At 42.7% G+C, this 20,730-nt stretch overlaps 1 protein-coding gene across 1 annotated transcript in view; it reads left to right on the top strand.

Moving 5' to 3' along the window:
- ZMYND11 (zinc finger MYND-type containing 11) overlaps positions 1-20,730 on the top strand; it is a 300,714-nt gene that overhangs the window by 106,801 nt on the left and 173,183 nt on the right. The window contains exon 5 of the mRNA XM_030198790.1: positions 13,190-13,267. Coding sequence (XP_030054650.1) covers positions 13,190-13,267 — 78 coding nt within the window. The remainder of the gene's footprint in view (positions 1-13,189; positions 13,268-20,730) is intronic.

A 20,730-nucleotide genomic window follows, 5' to 3' on the forward strand; every position in this document is an offset into this window, starting at 1 on the left:
CCATGATGCCAGGAGTACTGGACATTGGCATTGCTGGATCCTGAGAAGTGTCCACACAAAGAGGGTAGCGCCTCCTCCAAGGGTTCGGTGTCAATGTGCCAGCCTCCACCAGTCCAAAAACAACAGTAGAGGTGGTCTAGGAAATTTGATCAATTTAAAATTTAATAATGAGTGTATGTATTTGTGTGTGATCTTTTAATTGTTTTTATTTTTATTCATGTTTATTAGACCCCTGATGAAGGCTAATGCCAAAACTTGGCTAAGTAGGGTCATTGTGCAATAAAATTTGGCCGAGAACCCTTGGTTGTTTTTCTTTCTTTAATGAGAAAGCTGCGTACTATTAGTAACTACTTTGAGTTACTATTAGTAACTAAACAATTTGAGCGTCTAGTATGTGCCTTACTGTTGTCATACATGGATTATTGCAACTCCGTATATATGGGTTGCACAAAAGGGGTCCTGAAAAGATTACAGACCATGCAAAACATGGAAGTAAGACTTATCTTTGGCCTATCTAAATCTGATAGTGTTACTCATTAATATACTAGACTTCATTGTTACAAATTGATGCTAGAATTATCTTTAAACTGGCCTGTTTTCTTTTTAAATCCCTTCAAGGTTTGGCCCCAGTTATTTTCTCTGTCATTTTCATTTTTCAACCTCTCTTAGATCTAGGTTTTATGACGCTCCTAATTATTTTACTTTTCCTTCTATTAAGGAAAAAAAGAGACTATTAACTTTCGAGAGAACCCTGGTTGTTCAGACTGCTAGATTATGGAAAGATAGTGTAGGGATATTTTCTACATCTTCCTTCTATCTTTTATTTAGAAATAAAGTTAAAGCTCTTGTTTTAAGAAATATATACTTTAGTTTTTGACACCAATTTGACTTATTTAGTATAATTTCCAGAAGACTGTTCTAAATAATTATTCTGTTTATTGTTACCCGCTTAGGACTGCAAGGTGCTAGCAGGATTTAAGCTGTGATGTTAATGTTAACCTATGATGCTTTTGATGTGGTGTCCTGGGCCTCTGCTATGGGTATAGGAATATGTAGACTCACCTGGCTACGTGCTTTTTACCTAGAACCAGTTGTTCAGGAACTTCTGGTAGACGTCCCCTGCTAAGGTGGTGATCTGTTTTATGACAAGGTGGAGGCAATCACCAACCTCATCAAGTAATATGCTGATACCATCAAATCACTTTCCTGGTCCACTCTCACTGCATCTGCTGCATCCTCCTCTTCAGGAGGTATTCAGACACAGATCAAAGGAGACCCTACTACTCTCAAAGGCATAGGAGGAGTCCTACCTCCCGCTCTTCCTAGTCAGCCCAGTCCTTTCGCTTCTGTCCAAGGCAGCAGATGCCTCAGAAGACCCAGCCAGCTCCCCAGTCAAAGTAAAGGATGAGCGTAGCTGTACTGGAAGACCTACTGGTGGGGGAGAGGCTGAATTTTTTTCCAGGAAAGGTGACTCTTTGTAACCTCAAACCAGTGGATTCTTAAGTAGTCCAGACAAGTTACGCTCTTCATTGACAAGCACTCCCTCCAAATTTCCTCCCTGAGAGCAACAAACTTGAGTTCTCTTCCCTTTCACAGGCCAATACAGTTGAGCTCATTCTACTAAGTGAAAAAGGGAAGGGATTTTATTTCAAATACTTCCTGGTCTCCAAAAAGGCAGGGGGCTTCCATTTCATCCTCTAGATTTCAGAGCCCTGTACAAGTACCTGGCCAAAGAAAAGTTCAGGATGGTTTCTTTGAACACCTTAGTCCCCATGATTCAGGAAAAAATTGGCTATGCTCTCTGGTTTTAAAGGATATTCTACATTAAGATACTTCCCAATCACAGGAAGAATCTAAGATTCAAAATTAAGGAAACCCCATCGACCAGAAAAGGGATCTGTGTGTCATCGTTGATGATACGTTGAAACCCTCTGTTCGGCGGCAGCTAAGAAAACAAATAGAATGTTAGGTATTATTAGGAAAGGAATGGAAAACAAAAATAAGGACATAATAATGCCTTTGTTTTGCTCCATGGTGCAATAGCACCTTGAATATTGTGTGCAGTTCTGGTCACTGCATCTCAAAAACAGATACAGTGGAATTAGAAAAGGTACATAGAAGGGTGACAAAATGATAAAGAGGATGGGACGACTTCCCTATGAGGAAAGGCTAAAACGGCTGAGGCTCTTCAGCTTGGCGAAGAGACGGCTTAGGGGAGATGTGAAAGAGGTCTATAAATTATTGAGTGGAATGGAACAGGTAGACGTGAATCACTTGTTTACTTTTTCCCAAAATACTAGTACTAGGGGGCATGCAATGAAGCTACAAAGTAGTAAATTTAAAGCAAATCAAAGAAAATATTTCTTCACTCATCATGTAATTAGACTCTGGAATTTGTCACCAGAGAATGTGGTAAAAGCAGCTTAACATGGTTTAAAAAAAGTTTGGATAGCTTCCTAAAAGAGAAGTTCATAAGCCATTATTAAAATGGGCTTGGGGAAAATCCACTGCTTATTTCTAGAATAAGCAGCATAAAATGTATTGTACTGTTTTGGGATCTTGCCAGGTACTTTGTGACCTGGAAGAGGCCACTGTTGGAAACAAGATGCTGGGCTTGATGGACCTTCTCTTTGTCACAGTATGGCAATACTTGTGTACTTATGCACTTATATGTACTTATAACTTCCCTATGAGGAAAGGCTAAAGTGTCTAGGGCTCTTCAGCTTGCAGAAAAGACGACTGAGGGGGAGATATGATAGAGGTCTATAAAATGGAGTGGAACTTGTAGACGTGAATTGCTGGTTTACTCTTTCCAAAAATACATAGAAGGGTGACAAAATGATAAAGAGGATGGGACGACATCCCTATGAGGAAAGGCTAAAACGGCTAAGGCTCTTCAGCTTGGCGAAGAGACGGCTGAGGGGAGATCAAGTAGAGGTCTATAAAATATTGAGTGGAATGTAACAGGTAGACGTGAATCACTTGTTTAATCTTTCCAAAAATACTAGGACTAGGGGGCACACGAAGCTACAAAGTAGTAAATTTAAAACAAATAGGAGAAACTATTTCTTCACACAATGTGTAATTAAACTCTGTAATTTGTTGCCAGAGAATGTAGTATAAGCAGATAGCTTAGTGAGGTTTCAAAAAGGTTTGGATAGCTTCCTAAAAGAAAAGTTCATAAGCCATTATTAACATGTCCTTGGGGAAATCCAGTGCTTATTTCTAGTATAAGCACCATAACATGTATTGTTTTGGGATCTTGCCAGGTACTTGTGATCTGGATTGTCACTGTTGGGAAACAGGATGCTGGGCTTGATGGACCTTCAGTCTGTTCAGTATGACAATAGTTATGTTGTTAGAATAAGTCCTAGAATAAACCATGCTGCAGAGTCCAGTGTAGATAGTACCAGTGCCTGCACAATGATTTGGAAATTTCGCTGCTTCTAGGTATTTAATATGTCTGAGAAATTTTGTTTGTAGAAGTATTTATGTACTACTTAATTTATTTTGTGTGCACATAGGTTAAGTGTGAGGCAGGTAGATCCCTAAAAGTTTTATCTGTGTTTTAATGGTTATTGTGGATCCTGCTAGCTTAGGTAGTCAGTTGGGGGGGGGGGGTTAATGAATCATTTCCAGTCCAGAGGATGTTGGTTTTGTCAGGGTAGATCTTTAGGTTAAACTAATTAGAACTAAATGAGTTGAAGACTTCGTTTATCATGGTATGTAATGTGGTTTGGTTCTGCCATGGAAATAATAGTATAATATGTTGATGAGACATTATACTATTATTCCCATGGCAGAACTGCTGAAACTGGGCCGGTATAAAAAATGTTATCATATCGACAAAGGGTCCTCCCATCCCATATTTTCCCAGCACTAAAAATAAATGATCCCAGTTGACACAAACACATTTTGGACATCTAGTTCCATTAATAGGGCAGGGACATTCTTAATGGCACAATGCCCCAAAGCTGCTGTAACACGGCGGACATTCCACACAGCCTACCTATTGTTGACAAAGTTAGCCTGATCCTCATGTATCAGGTCTGGTAGTGATCAGACAGTGTAGTTGCCAAAATCTTAACCATTACTTGAGATTCAAAAGTTGAGCAATAATATTGGTCGATATGAGTGCAGATGTGAAGGGTTCCAATCAGGCTTAGGAATATCACTATAACTGATCAATTAGCGTGTTCCAGAAGAGAGTGGTTTTGACATACCTGAGCATAATAAATATGCCTCTAAAGGCAAAGAGACATGCTCCTGCAACAATTTATAAAATTAGGCAGTCATACCATCCAGGCCAGGTGCCTTCACCAATAGGTCCTGTTTAAGAGCCACAGGTATCTCCTGTGCTAATATAAGTGCACGCAACAACTCTAGATCCTGGGGAGAACTAGTGAAGAATACATATGCACGTATAGTTTCAGGGTCCACCCTCTGTTGTTGATAAAACTGTTCAAAGTAAGTTGCAAATAAAGAGGCTAAATGTGCACAATTAGTAATAGTTTGACCTTGATGGGAAATACCCCTACAAAACCTAGACCCTGTCCAGGGATGCACCAAGTATGCCAAAAGCTTACCAGTACAGTTTCCATGATGGTATAATCTATGTTGGTAGTATAAGCGTGATTTCACTGTTCTCTCATGCATGTTAACATTTAAAGCCACCCGGTCCGCCTGCAGATTATCTCTATTAGCAGTAATAGGAAAGAAGATCCAGTGCTTCTTGCACCGATCTACCTGCTTCTCCAAATATAATTCCTTAGCAGTCTTTTTTAATTTTATTTATTTATTGCATTTGTATCATACCTTTTCCCACCTATTTGCAGGCTACCACATGTTCTATTGTCTCCCTACACAAAACAGTTTTGGCTGTTTCCCAAAATAAAATAGGGTTGATACATAGTGTGCATTGTCCTGCATATATTGCTTCCATTTCTGACCTATAAAATAGCTATAGTGAGTATCCTGATAAAGAAAAGTGGAAAACCGCAAGAGGTGTGTGAGTCGCCCCCCCCCCCCCCCCCCAAATGATCCTGTGCACATCCAGCCATATCATCGTATGATCAGTTAAAGTGGGAAGACCAATAACCATCTCCTGAATAGAGGGAAAGGCAGTAGAAGTCACAAACATATAATCTAAATGTTACATGGCCAGGTGTGCACGAGCTACATGCATAAAATCTTTATCCAGAGGGTGCGTTATGCGCCATGGATCGACCAAATCCAACATCTTACAAAACTGTGCAAGTCCCTTACTTTCCCTAGGATGTGGTGAAGTTGGCACTCCGGATTTATCAAGTAAGGGATCTATTGTAGCATTAAAATCCCCCACTACCATTAATGGTAACTTCAACACAGTTTAATAAGTTGATAAAAACCAAGATTAAAGATACTGGGGGCATATACATTGAAAATAACAAAATTCTTATTCTGGATCGTCAAGTGAAAAATCACATATCTTCCATCAGTATCTTGTAGGGTCTGATGAACTTGAACAGAAACAATTTTACTGATCAAAATAGCTACCCCCCGCGCTATGAGTTGTGCCTCAAGAGTACACCACCTCCCCCACCCAACCAGGTTTCAGTTCCAAGTGCTCAGAGTCCATAAGATGAGTCTCCTGAAGACAGGTGACATGTCTTCCTTTTTTTAGCGTGTGCAGGATTTTTGCCCATTTAATAAGTAAATTTACCCCTGCCACATTGCAGGAGCACACCCTCAAGGAGGGTCCCATATCAGTTCCAACATACTCTGAAGAAAATACACAATACCAATAAGTCCATGAACCCAGTGTCCAGCCTTCACTGGGTCCACAAGCACCCAATCCAGACATCCATTGTACCATGCATTCCCAAAAACAACCATACAACCAGAGCATATACTCTAACACATCCCGCAGCCTCCCCCCCTTATCCCCCCCCCAAACTAATCCTAAACTCCCCTTTCGCCCCTATAATAACCCACATACAGCAAAAGGAGATTCCTTCCTTATGGAAACCCATCTCCCCTTTACACACATTACCACCACCACACAATCCCAGATCTCACTCCTTGCAAACTGCCAAACACATTCCCACATCAAACTCCCAGGCATATACCCCAAGCGCTCTGTGTAGAAGAATCAAAGAGTGTATGGACAATAAGATAAACTCCAGGGTCCTTCTCCCATCTGCCCCCAGGAGCACCCCAATTTACCAGTACCAAAATAGCTGCAATTTTACAACAGTCCCCAATTCCAATCCCACAAGTCCAATTGAAAATAGTGACAATCGAGTCTTTCAGTGTTCCTCAGGGGCTGGATGACCTGGACTCCTATTAACCACAGTTGCCAAAAAGGTCTGCTCCTGCTCTGGGGAATCATAAATTACTGTCCCACCCTTGTGGTTGACCCATAATCGGGCAGGTTAGAGCAAGGCAATCTTGATTTGATGCTTAAACGAAGACGAGCATACCGGTCTGAATTCCCTGTGACTTGCTGCCACTGCAGCTGAGTAATCCTGAATACATAGAATCCGTTAATTGTTCAGGAGTAGGGTTTTTCCTGCCTGAAGAGCCCGCAAGACCTCCACCTTATGGTGAAATTTGAGTACCTTCAATAACACAATACGAGACCTCCTTTGGGCCTTAGTTCCCATACGGTGAGCCCATTCAATTCTGAATGGCCCATGCTGAGTTCCCAGCTGCAGTGTGCATGGTATCCAACTTTCATGAAATTGCAACAGTTCCCCTTAAACAATGTGCTCTGGGACACGAATCAACCTCAAATTATTGTGCCTCGCTCTGTTTTCTGAGTCCTCCATTTTCTCAGACAGGGTTACTTGTTCTTCTGGGGCATGCTGCATAGCTTCAATGTCTTGTAATTGATCTTCCACTGCACTAGTTTGCCTCTGCGTACCATCTACTTCCAGTCCGAGACTATCCAGTTTTTCATGTGTGTTGTCAATTTTATCAAGAAATTGCTGCAGTTTTTTATCGATTGCATCCTCTACTGCTGCTTTTGCCTCAGAGATCATTTCTGAGGTCCACTCGGAGCTCATGGAAGGACTGGGCGGATCATGGCTTCAGAGGGTCGACCCTGTTGTTGTTCCTTCCTCTGCATTTTCACAGCCATCTCAGCCAAAGAAACAAGCAGTTATCTACCAGAGAGTTAAAGGGAGGATTAATCAGTCCAGTACTGACCGTAGGCACCAGGATTACATAAATAAATGCAGGCTTTATGAAGGGATGAGAGGAGCAGCGCTTAATAGTGACCACTCAGGCTTATGGCTCCACTGGAAGTATCAATATTTTATTTTTTAAGAAGGCTCTCTGGCTGTCTTTCATTACCCTTCATACAGATCGCATACTAAAGATTAAACCTTTTAATTTGAAATTATTTCCTGAGAGGTTTTATCTTATTCTGATGTGCTTCTAATGAAGCAGTCCTCTTCCTGTTGAAGAGTTTTTGATAATGTTTTAGGCGCTCTGGAGCTGTGGTTCTCAGAATTGTCCTGTGGAAATGGACAAACTTGAGCTGAAGAATTTTTGGTAATGTATTAGAACCACTCTAGAGCTGTGTTTCTCAAACATGACCTGGGTGAAAATCAGCCAGTTGAGTTTTCAGGATATATATTTTTTAATATATATATTTTATTTATTCGGTAGTAAATGTATAACAAGAGAACCGTGTACATTCCATAAATGCTTACTTTACATTAACAAAGTTTTCTTTTTCTTCCCCCCCACACAAACCAATCACTCAATATTTGCCTATTTGCCACAGTAGAGCTGGGATCATGAGTAAACAAGCCCAAAACAGAGAGAGAGAATATAGTCTAGAACATTTGAGCAGGAGTCCTCCATGTTGTATATATGTCCCATATCTTGTGGTACAATGTAATGCGATTATATTTCTAAGCCATAAGTTGGGACATCAAATAATAATAATATACGTTCCTTGTCATCAAGCAGATGAAGCCATTACGTATGGGTTATGTCCATCAACCAGCAGGGGAGATAGAGAGCACTCAAACTTTCACAGTGCCCTCTTGGCCAGCTAGCTCCACTGCCTCTTCAGTATTCTCTATCTCCCCTAGCAGGGTGGACCTTTTGGATGTGCGCAGGACTCTGCTGCAGTATCTGCGAGTTACTAACTCTTTCAGGACTTCTGATCATCTGTTTGTTTTGCTATCCGGTTCTCGCAGAGGGTCTCCAGCGTCTAAAGCCACTATTGCCCGCTGGCTCAAAGAAACTATCTTTCCAGCTTATCTGCTGGCCGGCAGGGTTCCACCTGTAGCCTTTAAGGCGCATTCTACTAGAGCGATTTCTTCCTCTTGGGCTGAAACTGGAGCACTCTCTCTTCAAGAGATATGCAGTGCAGTAACATGGGCTTCTAAGCTGTCCTTTGCCCGACATTACAGGCTGGATGTGGCTGCCAGGAGGGATGCGTGTTTTGGTGCACAAGTGCTAGCGCGTGGTGTGGCTTGTTCCCACCCTATCTAGGGATTGCTTTGTTACATCCCATACGTAATGGCTTCATCTGCTTGATGACAAGGAAGGGAAAATTAGGTTCTTACCTTGGTAATTTTCTTTCCTTTAGTCATAGCAGATGAAGCCATGAGCCCTCCCTGTATGATTGTCTGTATGCTGTGAATCTGTTTTTCCTTGGGAGAAAGTTGGAAAACAATCTTCAGGATTCATGTTCAGTTTAAATTTAGGAAGATGTGTTCATTCCCTCCAGCATGTTTTTTTTTTTTTTTGGAGGATGTGTTGATTCTCTCCAGGAGGCGCGTGTGTTCCCCTCCAGTTCTATAAATAGGAGGATGAGTTCATTCCCTCCAGTGTGTTGGGAGGATGTGTGATTCCCTCCAGGAGGCGCGTGTGTTCCCCTCCACTTATACAATAAGGAGGATGAGTTTATTCCCTCCAGGAGGATGTGCATTCCCTCCTTTATGAGTTCATGCCCTTATGATGGGCCATCGTTCGCTGTGAGGAAAGCTCTTGTGATTCCCATTGCGGTTTGCCATACTGCTTTGGATGCTTCAAATACTGAAGAGGCAGTGGAGCTAGCTGGCCAAGAGGGCACTGTGAAAGTTTGAGTGCTCTCTATCTTCCCTGCTGGTTGATGGACATAACCCATACGTAATGGCTTCATCTGCTATGACTAAAGGAAAGAAAATTACCAAGGTAAGAACCTAATTTTCCCTTTTTAAGAACAGTCTCAAGCAGTAGAACAGCACATTGTCTCCAAAGTTGTGCCAGCATGTTTTCAGGATATCCCTACTGTATGTGTATGAGAGAAATTTGCATTTAATTCAGTGCTGGTATTAAACACACTGGGACCCAGGGCAAAAATTTGGAAGGGTGCTTAGGGCACTTCCCCTCCTTGCTTTTTCCCCCTTACTGCCAGCCTGATACAATTGAGGTGGTAGGCATGCAAATATATCTCTAGCATATTCTTTAACACAAAAATATATGAAAAGGGGGAAAATCCTTAAAAAATTATCTCGATGTATATAACAGGATGGAAATAAAGATTGGTTCACAGCATTTATCAGTCAATATAAACAAAAAAACTTTGTGTAAATTTGTGATATTTGATCAGAAATGGGTACCCTCAATAGAGAACAACCCACCATCCCATCATCGCATATAAAAAGCCCTTTGAAGTAATTTAACCTATAAAGTCAGTTAGTTATGACTACAAAATAGCGTGTTTGTTTCAATCTTGACAACACAAATGCCCAAACAGCTCCACTGACTAACTTATATATATTAATGAGCCAAAGGTGACAAAAAATGATGAAGAAAATCTGAAATAGGACTTAATCTTATGGCGAATCAGTCTTCCATGAAAACCGTACACAATTAGATGAACAATATTATGATAGCAGTTTGAGCGCCATTGTTTCACCCATAGAGGTATATTTACAAAGCATGTAGCCTTCCAAAGTTCCATACAAACCTATGGAACTTTGGAAGGCTAAGTGCTTTGAAAATATGCCTCATAGTGATTCAAATCAGTCAGCTCTTCAATATCTCTGACCGTGCAAGAAAATTAGAATAGTGATGGTTAAAGTTAATGATACTATTATGGAAGACACATTTTTGCAAAATATTTTGATACTGCTTGGATGTGATTATTTTGTTTTTGGTTTTAAGTATGGTATTGATCTCCCTAAAGAAGTGTTAATGGGAAACACAGCTGGGGTTGGAGATATGGGGATACCGAAGAGCTGACTGATTTTAATCAGTATAGGTGAAACAATGGAGCTCAGCCTGCCATCTAATTGTCTACGGTTTTCACGGAAGACTTTGATTTGCCATAAGAAGTCCTATTTTAGAATTGTTTTTCATCATTGTTTCACCTTTGGTTTATATATATATATATGTGTGTGTATATGTGTATGTATATTTATTTATTACATTTGTACTCCGCACTTTCCACACAATGCAGGTTCAATGCGGCTTACATAGTAATTTGAAATACAAAGTCTTATAATAGAAATTTCAAAACAGTAATGAAACATTATAAAGTTGAGCTTGATAATGTATGATTAGGATATGAGAGGGTAGACAGGATAGGATAGTATCAGTTGGGAGAGAAGGGGTAAGGAGGGATATAATAAAGGAGAGATGGAGAAGAGAAGGATGGGATGAGTAGAGGGGGAATGAGGAGGTGGGGGTAAGTAAAACTAATGATGAGGTCGGTATCTAAGTCAGAACAGAATTGGGAGTGGAGGTTGGTAAGATTAGGTTGGGACATTAGAGTAGGCTTGCTTGAAGAAATGAGCTTTCAGCATTTTTCTAAAGGGCAAGTAGTCGTTAATTAATCGGATAGGTCTTGGTAGAGCATTCCAAAGTTGGCTGCACAAAAAGGAGAAACTGGATGCATAGTAGGTCTTGTATTTAATTCCTCTGCAATTGGGAAGGTGCAGGTTAAGATAAGTTCGTGAAAAAATAGATCTGTTTCTGGCAGGGAGGTTAATCAAATCACTCATGTAGCCGGGGGATTCACCGTGTATGATCTTGTGGGTCATTGTGTTGATCTTGAAATTATATATGAAATTATATATGAAACGGGCGCTAGCAAGGTAATCCCCCCCCCCTGCAGTGTCCTTCCTGTCTCCCCTGCCCCCCCCCCCCCCTGCAGCCACCCATCTGGTCTCAGGGCCCCCCTCCCCACCAACCCTCCTCTGCCCCTGCAGCCACGCATGTGCAGCGGCCCTCCTCTCTCCCCTGCTCCCCCTGCAGCTACCCATGTCCAGCGACCCTCCTCTCCCCTGCCCCCCTTGCAGCGTCCCTTCTGTCTCCCCTGCCCTCCCCTGCAGCCACCCATCTGGTCTCAGGATCCCCTCCCCCCCCCCCTCTTCCCTGCCCCCCCCCCCCCCCGCAGCCACCCATGTCCAGCCACCCATGTCCAGCGACCCTCCTCTCCCCCCTTGGCGCATCACCCAAGCCCCTCCCCCCCCCCTCTTCCCCCGGGGCACATCAACCCCCTTGCCACCCGCAGCCGCCAATACTAACGCTGTCCGGCCGCTGCTGCGTCCCCTGTTGAGCAGCAGCAGCCGGTACAAAAAGAAAAAAGCCAAAAAAAGATTTTAAACCTGAAACACGGCTCCGTAGACAGCCATCTGGCATTGGCTGTCATCTCTGCAGCCGCTCCTCCTCTCCCCTCTGACGTCACTGCGCTCCTCCGGGGTCTTCCTGCAGGGGCAGTGACGTGGAGAAGCAGCAACGGCCGGACAGCATTAGTATTGGCGGCTGCGGGTGGCGAGGGAGTTGATGTGCCCGAGAGGGGGGGGTGGGGTAGGGGCTTTGGTGATGCACCGGGGGGAGGGTCTTGGGTGATGCGTCGGGGGGGGGGGTAGGGGCTTGGGTGTTGCGCCGAGGGGGGGCACTGAGAGCTGATTGGTAGGCAGGGGGAGGAGTAGCGTGTTTCCCTACTCCTCTCCTTGCCTTGGAATCAGCTGTCAGTGACATCACTGACATCAGTGCATTCTAAACTGCCTAGCAGACCACCTCCGAGGGAGCCACGGTATCAGGCACATTAGAACGTTGGAGGTGAGAATTATTATATAGGATGTATATGTGTGTATATATGTATGTATATGTGTGTATATATGTATGTGCAGGTCTTTTTCTGCCGTCATCTACTATGTTACTATGTATGTTATGTATATGTGTCTATATATGTATGTGTATATGTGTGTGTATATGTGTCAGTGGAACAATTTGGACATTTGTGTCATCAAGGTTGAAAAAAATACGCTGCTTTGTAGCCATAACTGATTGACTCTGTAGGTTAAATGATTTCATAGGGCTTTTTATTCAAAACGTTTTTTTGTTTTTAGTGTCAACAATTTTTATTGATGATTCAACAGAGAGTAAACAACTTGCTCATGGTGACAATGCAATGAAATTAAACACCCAAATTAGAGCACATCAACACACACATCATCAAGAGAGTTATCCCCTCCCACCCAAAAAAATTTAAATTCTCCTTTTCCCTCCTCTCCCTCTCTCTCCCTCCCTCATAGACCATTTAACACTAAGCTACGTGCCCTTGATGACAGCGATTATATGTAAGGTCTCCGTATTTCCAGAAACCACGCTCTTTTCTTCGGAGAAGGTCCCACCGCCCTATGTTCATATAATAATAGATCATGTAGCCTGTTCCTCCAACACCAGTAATCCGGTGGATCCACACTTAGCCACACATTCATAATCAATTTATTTCCCAACAGTTTTTTTTGTTTTTAATATTGATTGGTAAATGCTGTGAACCGATCTTTATTTATTTTTATATTAGCATATTCTTTATGAAAACCCAGCTCGCTGATGATCATGCAGGATAAGTTTGAGAACTACTTCTCTGTACGAAGTGTGCTCAGTAGAAAAATAGCTGTTTTTTTCCACCTATTACTTTACATTAATTTTTTCACTATTGGTGTGCTTTGTGAATGCCCTAGAAGAGATGTTCTTTGATTGTACTACATTCATTGTTGTTTAAACCATAAATTGATAATGAGTATGAATATTGGGCAGATTGGATGGACCATTCAGATTTTTATCTGCCATCTCTGCTATATTACTATAATTATATGCTGCATAAAATTAATGATATAATCCATTGGGTCTTTTGTTAAATGTGGATATGCAGAAGTCTATAATTATAGAAACCTTTTTTTTTCTTTAATAGAGTATGAAGAAGAAAAGTTCAAACAAGCAAGAGATGGGCAAATACTTGAGATTCATTGTCTCTCGTATGAAGGAACGGGTGAGTGCTTACTCAGCAAAGCAGAAAATAACACAAAAGCAAAATGTTCTAATTTTCATATAGTTTCTCTTGTTTTGGTGTCAGTAGCTTTCTTAAGCAACTGGACAGGTATCCTTTTAACTTTATTAATGTGAAGCTATACAACTGTTAGGAATATACTAAATAGTAGTAAGAACTAACTTCTCCATAAGGTCCAGCAATGCTAAATGAAAAATTGCTGACCTTCCTCAGCAGTTTATAAATAGGCAATAAGCTAAGCCTCATGAATTTCATTGCATGCCATTGATGATACAGTATCAGCCTCCTATATTCTGCACCCTGGAAGTCATTTGAGATTTTAATGTATGCTCTGATCTGTCGGTGTACATAAACAATAATTATGAAATTAAGTTGTTTTATCAAAAGAATAAAATTATCCATTTTTATCTAAAAAGTATAATTTCTTTGGAGATTTGCCCGATGAAAGAAATGCGGGAAAGTCCACTCAATGGTTGTGAGTTATCGCACTGTGACATGGGTGAGTGATTTTTACATAAACACATAAGCACTGCCACGCTGGGAAAAGACCAAAGGTCCATCAAGCCCAGCACTCTGTCTCCGACAGCGGCCAATCCAGGCCCCAAGAACCTGGCAAAAAACCCAAAATTTAATAACGATCAATGGACTTTTCCTTCAGAAATCTGTCCAGACCCCCTTTAAACTCAGCAAGGCTAGCTGCCGTCACTACCTTCTCCGGCAATGAGTTCCAGGGTCTAACTACTACTACTACTTAACATTTCTAAAGCGCTACTAGGGTTACGCAGTGCTGTACAGTTTAAACAAAAAGGACGCGCTGAGTAAAGAAAAACTTTCTCCGATTTGTTTTAAACCTACCACATTCTAATTTCATCTTGTGTCCCCTGGTTCTATTATTGTTAGAAAGCGTAAACAAACGCTTCACATCTGTCCGCTCTATCCCACTCATTATTTTGTAAAACTCTATCATATCACCTCTCAGCCGCCTTCTCTCCAGGCTAAAGAGTCCTAGCCGTCTTAACCTCTCCTCATAGGATAGTCGTCCCATCCCTTTTATCATTTTTGTCGCCCTTCTCTGCACCTTCTCCAATTCCTTTATATCTTTTTTGAGATGAGGCGACCAGAACTGAACACAATACTCCAGGTGCGGTCGCACCATGGAGCGATATAATGGCATTATAACATCCTCATGCTTGGTTTCCATCCCTTTTCTAATAATAGTCAACATTCTGTTCGCCATCTTAGCTGCTTCAGCACATTGAGCTGAAAATTTCAACGTCCTATCCATAATGACTCCCAGATCCCTTTCTCGGTCCGTAACTCCTAACGTAGAACCTTGCATAACATAGCTGTAATTCGGATTCCTCCTTCCCACATGCATCACTTTGCACTTGTCAACGTTGAACTTCATCTGCCATTTGGACGCCCAATCCCCCAATCTCACGAGGTCTTCTTGTAATTGTTCACACTCCTCCCGCGACGAGACGACCCTGGATAATTTTGTGTCATCTGCGAATTTAATTACCCCACTAGTTACTCCCATCTCCCACCAATAACAAAATTATTTTTGTTATTGGTTACTTCTGTTCCCTGGTTATATATATTATTGAGCAACTTTGATAGGGCCAACGGGTATCAGCTCCTCAGATATTGAGGTTGCTAAGCCACATGGCCTCAACCCTGCATGTCATTCCCATGACACACCTCCATTTGAGGCCAGCCACATGGGCCCTAGATTTCCATTGGTTTCAAGTCATGGGAAACCTAGTGGATGCCATCACTGTCACTTTTTCTCTTGTAAAGCCTCTGTCTTGGTAGATAATTTGTTCTAATTTGACCATGGGACTCCCATTCCAAATTCCTGCACCTCACAAGACGTTGACGACAGATGCATTCAACCTGGGCTGGGAAGCTCATGTAGATGGACTCCACACCCAAGGTCCCCAGAGGAGGCTTAAGATTGCATCAACCTCCTGGAACTTAAGGTAATTTGAACACCCTAAAAGTTTTCAGAGATCAGCTACAGAATCAAGTTATTCTCGATCAGACAGACAATCAGGTTGCAATATATTATGGAGGCATGGGATCATACCACATCTTGACTGCTTCCTGACACAGGATGTGTTTGGCAGTTGTCAACAGCATGGTTCTCAGAACCACTTATCTGGTGGAAAAGAGCAACTTGTCTGGCAGACAGACTGAGCAGGGTGATAGAACCGCAAAAGTGGTCTCTCATCATGGACACAGCCCAAAAGAATTTTCAAGAGTGGTGCACTCCCTCAATAGATCACTAACAAAATCCCTTAGAACTGCTTCAGACTGAGATCACAAGGCAAGCTAGCCTTCATTGCATTTCTCCTTATTGGGGACAGGGTCTTCTGTATGCATATCCTCCAATCTCTCTCATAGGGAATATTCTCCTGAAATTCAAGCAGGACAGAGAAACAGTGATCCTCTTTGCCTCTCATTGACCGAGGCAGGTTTGGTTTCCTCTACCCCTGGACTTGGCTGCAAGGACCTGGAGGCTGAAGTACTTTTTGACCTTCATAACTTAGAATAAGTGATCTCTTTTACATCCCAACCTTCAGTCCCTGGCCCTCATGGCTTCAGTGTTGAGAGGTTGAGGGCATATCCCTAGATCCCTTTTCTTGTTCTACATAAAACTGCTTGAATACTTTTTATACTTTTCTGAGTCTGGTCTTAAAACCAACTCCATAAGGGTTCTTCTCAATGCAGTTGGCACCTACTATCAGTGTAGAAGGTAAGCCCATCTCTGCACCGCCTTTAGTTGTTCGATTCATGAAGGCTTGTGTTTACTGAGACCTTCTTTCAGGCCCTTTATGGTGTCATGATCATGGGACCTCAAGGACCTCAACATTGTTCTCACCCAGCTGATAGTTACTTTCAAATCACTTGATACCTGCCATCTGAAGTATTTGACCTGGAAAGATCTGTTTTTGGTGGTGATCACTTCAGCCTACAAGTCAGTAAGCTCCAGGCCCTAGAAGCTGATCTGCCTTATACAAGATTTCATCACAACAGAGTAGTTCTCTGCATGCATCCTAAATTCCTTCCTAAGGTGGTATCAGAGTTCCAGTGTAACCAGTTCATTCTCCTCCCAATGTTCTTCCCAAAACCCATACTCATCCCGACAAAAGTGCACTGCACACTTTGTACTGCAAGAGAGCTAGACTGCAAGAGAGCCTTGATCTTCTAGTTGGAGTGGACTAAAGCACCCTAACAGGATAGGAGCTGCCACCAGTAAACACACTTTATCCAGTTGGCTAGCAGATTGCATCTCCTTTGCTTATGCCCAGGCTGAGTTGAATCTGAAGGGTTATGTCATGGCTCATAATGTCAGAGCCATGGCTGTGTCTGCAGCCCACCTGAGGTCAGCCTCCATAGAGGAGATTTGCAAAACTGCATTGTGGTCTTCTGTTCACAAATTCAGTGTCGAGCAAGAGTCCCAGCATGACAGCTGTTTGGACAGTTAGTCTTTCGGCATTTATTTGGGGTCTAGAATCCAACTCCTCTCCCCAGGCCCATTTTGTTTCTTTTCTAGGCTGTTCTGCAAAAAGCACAAAATAAAAAATGTAATTATAATAATAATGTTCTTTGGTCCTTCTAATTGCAGGGCATATTCTATTTCATTTCCTCTTTTTGTTTTGTACAGCCTGGTAGCTAGGGATTCCCAGATGTGATTAATATGATGTCCTACTTGTCTTTGAGGAGAGAGTTCAGTGTGGCATGGAGACGACGAGGGTTTGAGCCAAGAGAATTTGTCAACTGGATGTAATAGTCCTGTTTGGCAAGAAAAAGAGCAGACTGGAAGGAGGTCAGTAAGAATTTGAAATGTATGAAGTCAGCATAGGCCGGGATTTCAGCCAAAGGCATTCGGCAGAGTGGGCACAGGAACGTAGGTAGCGGATTCTAGAGCTCAGCCAAGATTGGGGTTTGGTACGTTTTATAGAACGGGGAATGAGAGGAGTGAGAGTATCCAGAGCAGAGGAGAGAATAGTATTATAGGAAGAGACAGCCTCATTGACAGACTTTGATAACATAGTGGTAGAGAAGAGATTTGAAACATTGGAGGACAGAGTAGAAGGGTCAATAGCCTGAAGATTCCTAAATGTATTGGTTAAGATTGGACGGGACTGGGGAGGAGGGTGTTAAGTGTGAAAGTTATCAGATGATGGTCAGAGAGGGGAAAAGTTGAGGCACAGAAACTGGAGAGTGAGCAGTTTGAGGAGAGGATAAGATCAAGACAGTGGCCATTCTGGTGAGTGGGGGCAGTGGAGCACAATTGAAGACTGAAAGAGGATGTTAAAGCAAGAAACTGCGAAGCATAAGAGTCAGAGGGATCATTACCATGAATGTTAAGATCCCCAAGAATGAGCGAAGGAGATGAAGGTTCAAGAAAGAAGGCAAGCCAAGCATCAAAGTCAGTGAGAGAGGAAGAAAGGGACTTATCAGGGGGTCAATAAATGACTACTACTCGGAGAGGCAGAGGAGCAAATAGACGGATGGAGTGGACTTCGAAGGAAGGAAAACAGTGAGACTGAGGTAGAAGAAGAGGTTGAAATCTACAAGAGGGTGAAAGTAGTAGCCCGACACCACCTCCGTGGTCAACCGGGCGAGGAGTATGGGAGAAAAGATAACCTCCATGGCATAGGACCGCAACTGAAGCAGAGTCTTCAGGATAAAGCCAAGTTTCAGTTAGGGCAAACATTCTCTCAACTCTCCACCCCCTGCCTCCTTTTCTGAAATCACTGAAGAGGAAACTACAAATCTTATTTCCTCCTCAAAACTAACCTGTTCCTCTGATCCTATTCCCACCCATCTACTTAACACTATCTCTCCCACTGTCATCTCTTTTATCTGTCATATCCTCAATCTTTTTACTGTCCACTGCGACTGTTCCTAATGCCTTCAAACATGCCATAGTCACACCACTCCTTAAAAAAATCTTCATTGGACCCTACCTGTCCTTCCAACTATCGCCCCATCTTTGTTGGATAGAACCAGTCCGTGGAAAGGAATAAACAGTGTCTCTATTCAACTTTGTTCCAAATATCAGGGCTGCAGCAGTGAATCCTCAAATGTAGAAATCCATCTTGATTTGCTGAATAAGTTTGGTACTGTGCTGCACATGAAATATAGACGTTATATGAATTTATACCCTGGTTTTGATTCAGGTGGATGGTGTCAGCCTCCCCCTTGATGCCCAAGTCCCAGAAGAATTGGCCCTTTCAGGGAGCCCATAGGGCAAGAGATGGAAGTGGACCTTCCTCCTCCAATGCCAAGGATCCCTTCTGCATTGAGGGGAGGAGGGGGATGGACATATATTACCTTAGACTAATAGGTCCTCATAGTGGTTCAGCAGGGCTATGTTCTGGAGGTAGCAGTCAGTGTCGTCTTATGTGCGTTTGTGGTTCCATTCTAAAGAGGGCTATCCAAAAGACACCCCAGCAGCTTCTCCAGTTCATAGCAATTGACATGGCTCCTGTAGAGGGACAGGGATGTTATTCCGTCTACTTTGTTGTTTCCAAGAAAAGGGAACCTTGTCCAAATTCATGATGTTGGGATAATGTTCACCCTTAGCTAGGTCATTGGTTGATTTTGGCCAAGTTCTTGGTGGAGTTCCGTTCAGCCACATCCGGAGTTGTTTGCGTGCTGGAGGGTCTTGGCTGACTAGTAAATTAGGCCCAGAGTCACCTTGGTCCCACTCAGTCTTTTAAGTACCTGGGAATTCAGTTTGATACTAGTATAGGCATTCTCTTTCAGGAGAAAGTAGTCAAGCTGTAGACTCACCTGTCAGTGTTTTGCACTTTGTAGTCCCCAAAGGTATGGGATTATCCTTTGTTTCCTGGTCTCCATGACAACCACATTGAATGTGGTTCCCTGGATGTCGGTGCTGCTTTCTCAATGGTCTCCAAAGTCTTGGCAGTATGGGATCCATCTGCTGCTGTCAGCCTACCTTAGGAAGCAGTGTGGTAAACTCCCCACAGCACCTGCTCAGTGAGGTCTCCTTCGATCTGCCATTCTGGGTAGTCATGACAACTAATTCCTGCCTGTGGAGCCAAGGTACCCCATTGCCATAGGCGGTCGTCGGTGACTCAGCCGTTTAGGGAGTCTAAAATGGGTGAGGTTATGAGGTGGGGCTAGAGTCAGGGAATGGATGGGGTATGGAGTAGAATGGAATGGAGCAAGCTAAAATCCTTGGCATGGGGGGGTGGGGCAACAAATACTAATTTTATTTGGTTAGTTGTCCAGTTAGTTTGAATATTGACATTATTTTGATAGTGTTGCCACTTCCCACCCACCAGATAATCAGCACTATCGACCCACAGCTGAATTTCTGGGTTGGGAGGGGTGGACTACTAGGCAGTTGTTTAAAAAAAAAGGGACCATAGAAGCTGAATATCAGCTGGCAAAAGTTTTTTAAATCACTTATTTTTCCACCCTATTTTGGTATGTTGGGTCATTGTTTTCCTTTATTTAGCATTGAGCTGAGAGCTAGTAGCAGTGTGTGAACAATGTTGGTGTAAGGCATTCATATGTATTGACTTCTTCCTCTTCTTTTTTTTCATTTTTTTTTTTTTTTGAAGAGAGGGAACAGAATGTTTCTGCTATATTTTGAACCATATCCCCCTATGAGGGAGTCTATAGGAAATTACCGTTCCCCCTTAATAGCACTCCTTCACAGTCACAGAGCCATCTTAAAAGGCGGGCCACAGAGCAAGGAAGAGATGACTCAGCAGGAGTAGAGCAGGGAGGGTGTGGTCAAGGCACAATAGAAACTTGCTACATAGATCATTCAGGGAGGCACAGAGGATAGAAATCCTGCAGAAGCTCTCCTCAGGCAGGGCAAGTTTAGCTTGGAACCCTGCTAAAATTGTGACTTTGAAACTGAAGGCCAAACCTAGCTAATTGTGCTGCCTTTTGAAAAGACAAGGTGCTTGTTGCTACCTTTTGAAAGACAGATCAGTGGATTGGAGAGTTGCACGGGGACAGAAATGTAACCAGTCCCCTTCTGTCCCTATGGGAATGTAATCCCCCATCCCCATGGGGTTCTAACCCGTCCCCAGCCAAAGTAATCTCCATCCCAGCTACCGGCCCACCCAGCCTTTGCCGTGCCGCATTCACTTTGACCCCCCCCCCCCCCCCAAGAAAGCCAGATTCTACAAGTGGTAAAAATTCTAGTAAAAGCAACATAAATCATTTTCTTCTGTACTCTGCTAAGACAGCAGATGTACAGATTAGCAGGACCCAGAGCGCTCCAAAACAAGTAGTCAGAAACAACACAGTTTATACTTACTTGTTCAACCGTCCTTAGGGAATCACCTTTGTGTTTAAAGAAACAAAACCATGTGCATGTAAGGACTGGATAAACAAATTAAAGCAAAGTTTAAAGCAAATGCCCTTAATATGTAATACTTGGTAGCAAT

The sequence above is a fragment of the Microcaecilia unicolor genome, chromosome 1 (assembly GCF_901765095.1).
Source record: "Microcaecilia unicolor chromosome 1, aMicUni1.1, whole genome shotgun sequence".
Classification (NCBI taxonomy): Eukaryota; Metazoa; Chordata; class Amphibia; order Gymnophiona; family Siphonopidae; genus Microcaecilia; species Microcaecilia unicolor.